Source organism: Oratosquilla oratoria, chromosome 30 (assembly GCF_046742065.1).
Source record: "Oratosquilla oratoria isolate Oo_2021 chromosome 30, ASM4674206v1, whole genome shotgun sequence".
Classification (NCBI taxonomy): domain Eukaryota; kingdom Metazoa; phylum Arthropoda; class Malacostraca; order Stomatopoda; family Squillidae; genus Oratosquilla; species Oratosquilla oratoria.
In genome coordinates, this window is record NC_134806.1 from 8438780 (window position 1) to 8448779 (window position 10000).

The 10000-nt window shown below is 36.2% G+C and overlaps 1 protein-coding gene across 1 annotated transcript; it reads right to left on the bottom strand.

Annotated features, from left to right (window-relative positions):
* Positions 1-648: 648 nt before the first annotated feature.
* On the bottom strand, positions 649-1128 carry LOC143041216 (KRAB-A domain-containing protein 2-like). The gene has a single exon (XM_076213060.1). It carries the CDS (start codon positions 1126-1128, stop codon positions 649-651), a length of 480 nt encoding a protein of 159 aa, XP_076069175.1.
* Between the last annotated feature and the right edge of the window lie 8872 nt (positions 1129-10000).

Consider the following 10000-nt stretch of genomic DNA (forward strand, 5'->3'; position numbering starts at 1 on the left):
AGCAAAATGTATCAGGAGAATTTTCACATCCTCTAGTAGCCATCTTAACAGGTAAATAGTTCAGTCATTGATCTGAAAGAGAAAATTAGATAAACATTTAGTAGCAGACCACATAACAATTCCAAAATATACATGGTAACATTGAAATTATATGTATTTCTATAACGGTCGATGATACAGAAAAAATAATTGCATATTTGAAATCAGCAGGAAAAATGGATTATTAAACTCTAAAAAAAAATACAATAAACAAACTTTTGAAAAACAATGTTACGTTGTGTTATTGGCGTCAGCTGCAGAGGTGGGGTTGTTGACATCGTCTTCTGAGTTATTGTCACTTGCTGAGGTGGGGGTGTTGACATTATCTGCCAAGGTCGGATTGCCGAGGTGGGGTTGTTGTCATCTGTTGAGGTGGGGTTGCTGACGAGCTTAAATAGCTCATTTTCTGTTTCCAGTCTTTCAGTGATGTCATCCGTAAGTGTAGAGGAAATGAAGCTAATCTTATGCAGGGCAACCAAATTAAGGGTTCGTATGAGCTGCGCTTGATACCTGCATGAAGACTCGGCTTCTTTTGGAGTTGTACAGACTTTATGCTAACAGTCCATTCTCTAGTGTTGTTGTTTGCAAGCCGGGAAGTAAGCATGTCTTTTATATCACTGTTGGCCCTCTCCACTGCGGATGGCACGGTCTACCAAGTATGAGTTTGAAGGAGGGCCACACATCTTTCAGTTCAGTGATGAGATGAGCGGTGAACTCACTGCCACTGTCAGACCGAAGTATGACTGGTGCTCCTCGCGGCAAGAATATGTCCATCAGCTGAAAAGTAACTTCTGCCGCTCTCTTAGATGTAATAGCACGAAGTACACAGAATTTGGTGAGATGATCCTGGCAAACCATGATCCGCTTGCAATTTTTAACGGACAGTGATTGCGTGTCAGTGAGGTCGACTTGTCCTCTTGAGTTGTTCTGGAAGCTAACCATGGGTTTCACAACCACACCAGCTGCAACTTGTTTCTTGGCCTTCCGTTGACACTCAAGGCAGAATGATTTGTATGTCTCCACAGCCCACGTGGTTATGTTAGCGTGCTTTTTTTGACAGTTCCTTAAGTATGCGATCTTTTCCTCCATGACCGGTAAGCACGTCTGGTGATTTCAAATATGTCTTCTACAGTCGCGAAGTAGATAGTTGAGTCATCAGGAATCTTCTTTCTTATTAGCTTCTCTACATCTCTACACTAAAAACATCGTACCTTCAATAGACAATGAACCACCTCATGTTTTTCCTGATAGCTATAATATTTTTTTTAAGAAAAGGGTGTTTCATTATCTCCTTGATACCAGATAGCCCAGACTTTTTATTTATACTTTCTCTTATATTCCTACCCAGTGTTAGTGGGCAGTTTTTGCCTTTTAATGCGGTTTATTACTAAGAAAGAAAAAAAGAAAGAACAGACTTAGTAAGGAGGTTCCGGCTGGAGGTACTCTGCCCTAACAGAACCGACCCTAACCCCCTTCTGCCACACTTGTAGGCCGTGAGATCTACCTATCAGCTAAGAATGCCCAAGTTCCTCCCAGGTCGAATATCCACCTCCCCAATGTGAACAGTCCTCGCAGAACAGCAAAAGAGGGTGAGGGTATTTTCCGTGGGGGCAATTTGGAATGCTAGATTCCCAACTTGGTTTCTCGGCTCCACTTCCCACAAATCTCAACTTCGCCATTAGTATGGGCAGTCATTGACAGAAACCCCGTCGTGGGTCCAACAATATGACATAAAAAATCATATTTGTATGAACGTAACTGTGGTAGTATTTGGTTAAGGTTGACATCCACAGCAGGTCTGCTGCAGAGTCTTCCTAAAACCGAAGTTAAACCTTCTAAGAGGGTGAGCAATGATGCGGAGAAGACATTCAGAGGGTAACCACTTTCAACCCGGAAGGGTAGGAGTGGAGGTAGTGGGTGGATAGACGCCACAATTACGCTAAATTGCATTAGATGGTACTTAAGTGTTGCAAAAGCTACCTTGCATAATGTTCTCTCTCCCACTCGAGAATGCGTTTCCAAAACACTTTATAAACGCTTTTTTAATTTACTTGGTAAGTTCATAATACTGTTTACGTTGTTAGGTGTCCGTAAGGCTGTTTGCAATCTGAACTTCCTCGATGATCTTGAAGTATTCCTCCTTGGGAAGTAGTTTTTTTTTTTAATTTGTTCTTATCTCTCGAAGAGAAGCTTTTTGAAAATTTCTCCTTTATTCTCGGGCATATTGGAATCCATAACAATCTGTTGCAATAACGTTACACGACACCAAACACAATTGACAGTTGTCAGATGCTTGGAAACTGCGCGTGCGCATGTGCGCCATCCACGAAATCGAACTGCTGGGATGTAATAGTTGGTCGCTTTTCATCAACCATTTCATACATTCACGTAGTTATTGTTAGATTTATTATTAGCTTGTCATCAAATATTTCACACATCCACTGATTTGAAAATAGGTATTTATACGAAATCCCTCAAAATTTTAGAGATTATCTGCAATTAGTGATGGTTGCAGTGGTTTCATGAACTTACTAAATTTTTCAGGGATTTCATGAAGTAGGTAATTACACATATTCCCTGTAAAACACACACACACACACACACACACACACACACACACACACACACACACACACACACACACACACACACACACACACACACACACACACACACACACACACACACACACACACACACACACACACACACACACAATCTATATATATATATATATATATATATATCTATATACATGTATACATACATATATATATATATATATATATATACATATAGATACATATATATATGTATATACATATGTGTGTGTGTGTGTGTATGTGTGTGTGTGTGTGTGTGTGTATGTGTGTGTGTGTGTGTGTTTATTCATTTGAGAGCTGACACATTGACGTTTGTAGACAGGTTTGAGTATGTTGATGACTACAAGAACTATATAATTTAACAGATGAGAATCTCTGCAGGGTCACCATATAGAGAAGGTTTTATACGAAGGATGAGACGAAGATCAGATTACACACAGTCGCAGGATTCATTGCCGACTGGCACAGGTCTTTGGTGGTAAACAAGGAAACTTCTCGTAGATATTTGGGATCCCGTCATAATAACAACGGCGTGTACCATTTGGCACCATATTTATACATAGGGCTCAACCGAATATATTGAATAAAGTGGAACTAAAGATGTATGTCACTAGAAACTTTGTTGCAAAGATGTGAGACTACTGCCACAACCTTCTAAATAATTATGAATAGTATAGCCAATCTTATCACGTTTGTTCTTGTTGAATCAAGGACCAACTATATTACCTCATGTGCTTATGAATAGGTGCCACCAAATGTGAATAATCACGATCCAAACAGATTTAAGTTTTCGGAAGTAAACAACCTTAAGAAGATGAGGATATACACTTACAATATGAGAATACTTAGAAGACCACAAGTTGGAGAATTTGATGGAGGAAATCAAAAAACATCAGCTGGGATATCGTGGGACTGACTGAGGTCAAAAGGAAGAAAAGCTCGTGCAGCGACAAGATGGACACCACCTGTTACACTATAGAGGTAAAGAGAAGGAAAGATTCAATGGAATAGATGTCTTGATTAATTAAGAAATATCTGACAGGGTAGCTTGGATTTCGATTGGTCAATGTGAAAAGATACACTGAAAGTAAGTCAGTTTCAGACGATGAAATTGTCGTTCCATGATGATACTGTATAATTAGGGTAATGGATAGAAAGGAGATAGATACACGTTGGTAGTGGGTGACACTGATGATAAAGTAGAGAAGGACATGACAATTCAATTGTGCGCTACAAAGGAGTAGGCAAAAAAATTACAGAAGTAAGATGTAACTTGTTTTTATAGCAGAACATAAAAATAATGGACACTTTCAATAGCGTGTAGGACGTAATTTGTACATTAGAACGGAGGAGACTGCAAGAGACCATAAAACCTACATTAGACAGTACCATTGACTTGGAGAAGTACAAATGGAACAACAAAGAATGGAATAAATTTCATATTAGGAAATGGAGCAACATAGTTAGCAATGTTATTGTTATAGCTAGGTATAGGCAGTGACCATAGAATGATAAACTGCAAAACTAAATTCAGTCTCAAGAAGAAAATAAGTCTCCCGAAGACAAAGGACAACAGGGACAGATGGAAAGTGGGCATCAAATCAAATGGAAATTTCGTATCAGAAGGATTTCGTTTTACACTCTATTTGCTTTTGATGACATTGGAGGTAACATCCGACCTTCCCAATATAATATTGGGTCATTTCATCAAGTGGAAACTTTGAATTCATTTATATATATATATATATATATATATATATATATATATATATATATATACATATATATATATAATATATATATATATATATATATATATATTACTGCTATAAAGAAATTGTTTTATATTTTGTTTAGATAGTTACCACTGCAAAAGAGTAATGGTGAAAAAATACTAGATAATAACTCAAAACTGCGGATGAACTGGGCAAAATAGGCTGTAAAGGAAGGAATGCGAAACGAGACCTTGAGAACAAATAAGATAAATTATATATATATATATATATATATATATATATATATATATATATATATATATATATATATATATACATATATATAAGTATATATAATACATATATATATACATATATGCGTGTGTATTTGTATGTATGTAGGTACAGGCATATATATATATATATATATATATATATATATATAAAGTATATATACATATGTACAGTATATATGTATATATATATATATATATATATATATGAGGAAGGTGGAAGAATATGACGAGTTTAGGGCCGAGTTTATTCCTGACCGGTTTCGCTTATAGCTTCTTCAGAGGATTGATACTCCTGGATAACGCTGACGGTATACATAGTAGACCCGACACCACAATCCCACCAACTAGGCAGGGGACGCGGGTGGGTGGACAGAGACCTGTAAATGAATAAATAATTAATTCCTTGAAAATTAATAAGATAAAATAAAATAAAATAAAATGCGTTTCCCAAATCACGTACTAAAACGAGTAAAACTGTAAAAATGATGATAAAACTTACGTGAGTGTAGAATGTGTGAAACCTGCCGGACAATAGATCATCGGACATTTCTCCACCGATCTAAGTCGGCGCCGTCTCTGTGTTACACCTAATAGCTGCGTATTTCGCTATGTATTTTGACCATTTTATGTCCCCTACTTTTTGGTTCATGCTGTCTTCGGTAGCTATGTATAAGGCCTCAATTACCTTTGTCTCCTTGCTAGGCCTTTTCTCAATACCTTTGCCTCTTGCCAATTGGGTAGATGTTTTTCTTTGTCTGCGTGGCCCAACAGCGCATTTGAGAGGCGATGGTTTCTCAAATCCGCCTTATGCTCCTTAATTTTGAAGACCTCTATGCCTTTCGCCAAAGTACGCCTTCTTACATTTGCTACAGGGGATCTTGTAAACTACATTTAGATCGTTACTTACTTTATGATGGGCCACGCAGACAAAGAAAAACATCTACCCAATTGGCAAGAGGCAAAAGTATTGAGAAAAGGCCTAGCAAGGAGACAAAGGTAATTGAGGCCTTATACCGAAGACAACATGAACCAAAAAGTAGGGGACATAAAATGGTCAAAATACATAGCGAAATATGCAGCTATTAGGAGTAACACAAAGACGGCGCCGACTTAGATCGGTGGAGAAATGTCCGATGATCTTTTGTCCGGCAGGTTCCACACATTCTACACTCACGTAAGTTTTCTCATCATTTCTACACTTTTGCTAGTTTTTAAAACGTGATTTGGAAAACGCATTTTACTTTATTTTATTTTATTTTATCTTATCTTACTTTATCTTATTTTATTTTATTTTATTTTCAAGGAATTAATTATTCATTTGCAGATCCACCCACCCGCGTCCCCTGCCTAGTTGGTGGGATTGTGTTGTCGGGTCTACTATGCATATCGTCGGGGTTATCCAGGAGTTTCAATCCTATGAAGAAGCTATAAGCGAAACCGGTCAGGAACAAACTCGGCCCTAGACCAGTGTCATAATGTCTCAACACACAAACACAAACACACACACACACACACACACACACACACACACACACACACACACACACACACACACACACACACACACACACACACACACACACACACACACACACACACACATATATATATATATATATGTATACATATATATATACATATATATATATATATATATATATATATATATATATATATATTGAGACATTCTGACAGGTTGATGTAAGCGGAATAGGAAACACAGGAGTCTTAGTCTTGAGTTTATTCCTGACTAGTTTCGCAGGTATGCTTTTTCAAAGGAATATGTGTACAAACGGGCTGTGGGCATTATATACATAGGGTGGACCTCACCACCTCTCCGAGTTACCATAGTTGGTGACGAATGTGAACATCACATTGTGGCTAACGTAACAATGAAGAAATTTTTACAATTAAATATGATAACACTAATAACAAAGAAATTATTAATAGAAAATGTAACAATAGTAATGATAACAATGAAGATAAATATTTAAATAATAATATTAACAATAATAACAAAAATGATAATAGCAATACAGTAGAAGTAATAATAATAATAATGAAAATAATAACAATAAAATAAAAGTAATAATAATAATAAAAATAAAAATATAAATATAATAAAAATGATAATACTAATAACCAAGAAATAAAAATTATTAATAGTAATTATGACAATAATAGTGATAACAATGATAATAAAAACGAAAAATTAAATATTTAAATAATAATAGTAACAATAATAATAACAATAATAATAATAAAGATAATGAAAGTAATAATAATAATGATGGTAATAATAAAAATGATAAAATCATAAATATATATAATGATAGTAATAATAAATAAATAATAGTTATAATAACAATGATAATAATAATAGTGTTGAAAATAAATAGTAACAAATAGTATTAAAAGCATAAATCATGATAAAAAGTTGGGGCAAGGTAGCATGGAGGAACTTCAGAGTGAAAGGAAGAAAGCTGGAGAGGGTAGGCCGAAGTGGGAAAAAGGTATCTACTTAGGGTCTGGGAAGCCATTCTTGGAGGGCAAGTGTCGCGGTAGATTTTGTCCATTTCAAGTCACCAGTTCTCTTGTTTGTGTTTTTGTGGTTGGCAATGTAAAGTGATTCAATTATTTTCCGTTGTTTCTTGTGTAGTCCTTTAGCTAGAGTGGTGGAACCCTCTCAGTTAGCCAAATGTCCCTCTGTGTCAATGTGGTTAACTAGAGCGTTGGTTTCTCGGTGGTGTCTAATGTCCGCTTTGTGTTTCCTGAGTCTGTTGTTAAGTCCTCTGTATGTCTCTCCGTAGTATGCACAGTCACATCCTTTGCAGGGAATTTTGTAAACGATGCTATTGTCACGGTTTCTTCATTGTTACGTTAGCCACAATGTGATGTTCACATTCGTCACCAACTATGGTAACTCGGAGAGGTGGTGAGGTCCACCCCATGTATATAATGCCCACAGCCCGTTTGTACACATATTCCTTTGAAAAAGCATACCTGCGAAACTAGTCAGGAATAAACTCAAGACTAAGACTCCTGTGTTTCCTATTCCGCTTACATCATATATATATATATATATATAATATATATATATATATATATATATATATATATATATCGTCCCTCCACTGTCTAATCTCCCCCATGCTTCCCGTCTCGCGGCGTTAAGCAACACTTATTCCGTCGCCCGTCATGTTTGGCTAATTTCTCTACACTATTTAAGGTCTTCTCTTTTGCCACCTCCACAATATTTTTCATTCTAATTGTTCTCACACAACTTGCCCCCTTCCAGTCTCTCAGCGTGATTCTCAGCACTGATTTCTCCATTTTTATTTGCACACTCCTTAGATTCGTCTCCATCACTCTCGTCGGATTCCAAGTTTCACATAAGCTGGCATTCTACACTGATTGTAAACGTTATGTTTAAGACACTTAGGCAGAGAGCTTCCAGCTATGCTCATATTTACTCAACATTTTCTAACCAATTGTGATACACCTTTTAATCTAATTTTCATTATCTTTCGTCAGTTTTAGCATCTGACCTTTATAATTATACTGTTCAACTTCTTCAAAACTCTTACTATCATTTATAATTACTTTGAACATTCGAGTTGAGAATTTCTTTGGTTTTGGTTTTATTTATCTTCAAATCTTATTTGAGACTTTCCTTCTTCACATTACTCAGCATATCTTGCAAGTCTGTTTCTAAAATGAGGAGGTTATCAACAAATATGAAGTGAAAGAAATAACCCCCATTTATGTACCTTTCCCTTTCCAACTCCGTTTTCTGTGAATCTCTTCCACACAAACTGTATCTAGCTTAGGTGAAATTGTTTTGCCTTATCGTACTCCTTTCTTGATTCTTACCTTTTCTGTACTTTTAATTGGTGAAGTTATAATAGTGCATTTTGCATAAATGTTCTGTTAAACGCTTACAATGTGTTCATTTACTCCTTGTTTGTGTATAGAATTCAGTATTGCCATTACTCTACAAAAGTTGAACACAGATGTTTATTGTGTCTGTCGTTTTCTTCATTAGTTGATTTATCGTTTGCAAATGGTCTAGTGTCAAGTATTGGCCTTTAAAGCCTGACTATTCTTTTGGGTGGTTTTCGTCTATCTTTTGATATGTAAGAATCTTGGGAAATACTTTGTATACATTTGAAAAAAAAATCGGTTGCGAGTCACTGAAATCATTCATGTCTGTTTTCTTGTGAAGTAAAATCAATGTATCATTCCACCATGATTCAGGAACACATTCTTGACTTGCAGTATATATTAGATTTACTTAATCTACAACAAACTTTTCTCATATGTCTTTCAAAAGATCTATCGATATATCATCTTATGTGTTTTTCTTTGTTTCATGGTTTTCAGAGCGAACACTACTTCTTCATTTGCAACTTCCGGTACATTACTAAGTTCTACTGACTCATTTTGAAATGTGTGACGAGCAAAATTGACCAGCATCTCTCTCTCACCCTACTCCAAATTTTCCAATGCCCGATTCAACTGCCGTGCTTTTCCTCACTTTATCATTGAAGTCACCGATTACCAACGTGTATTTATTTTTTCTCTATTTATGACATGAATTATTTCATCACAGAAAGACTCAGCTTCATCGTCTGAACTCTGAATTATTATCAAAGCGTACATTTTAAATAGCTTAATTATTATCCAGGCTTCCCCATCTGACACACTACTTTATTTCATTACGTTACCAACAATCTCTTGATTTATATTGAAAAGAAATGGATCTTTTCTCGTCTTTATATCTAATAGAAAAACAGGTGATGACTGCATGAACTTTCTTTCCTCCTTATAAACTTCACTCAGTACCACGATGTCTAGGTGGATGTGTTCCATTTCTTCCACCAAACTCAATGGCTTGTGGTCTTCTGACAGCATTCTCACGTTGAAGGTGTAGATCGTCATATTGTTAAATTTGTTTGATGTCCAAGACTAAGGTCTGCTTGTACACTGTTTCCATTCAGAAGCATGCTACCACAATCGATGAAGACAAAGCAGTTCGGCCTTTAGGAATTGATAATCTAAAAGGAAGGTCCATTGTTTTATTAGTTGTGCAAACCATAGCTGTTTGGGGAGGCTGAGGCAGTAATTTCATTTGTCACCTAGTTTCTAGTTACATATTTCTTTGGTGCCAGCTTATTCAATACATTCGGTATAGCCCTATGTATCTTTTGGGTACCGCCACTAGGGACGTGCCAATTAGTTTTGCGTCCTGCGACTGTGTTTGCGAGCTGATCTTTGTCTCATCTTTCGTGCAAGACCTATTAGATATGGGTGACCCTGCAGAGGTGTTCATCTCTATCGATATAGG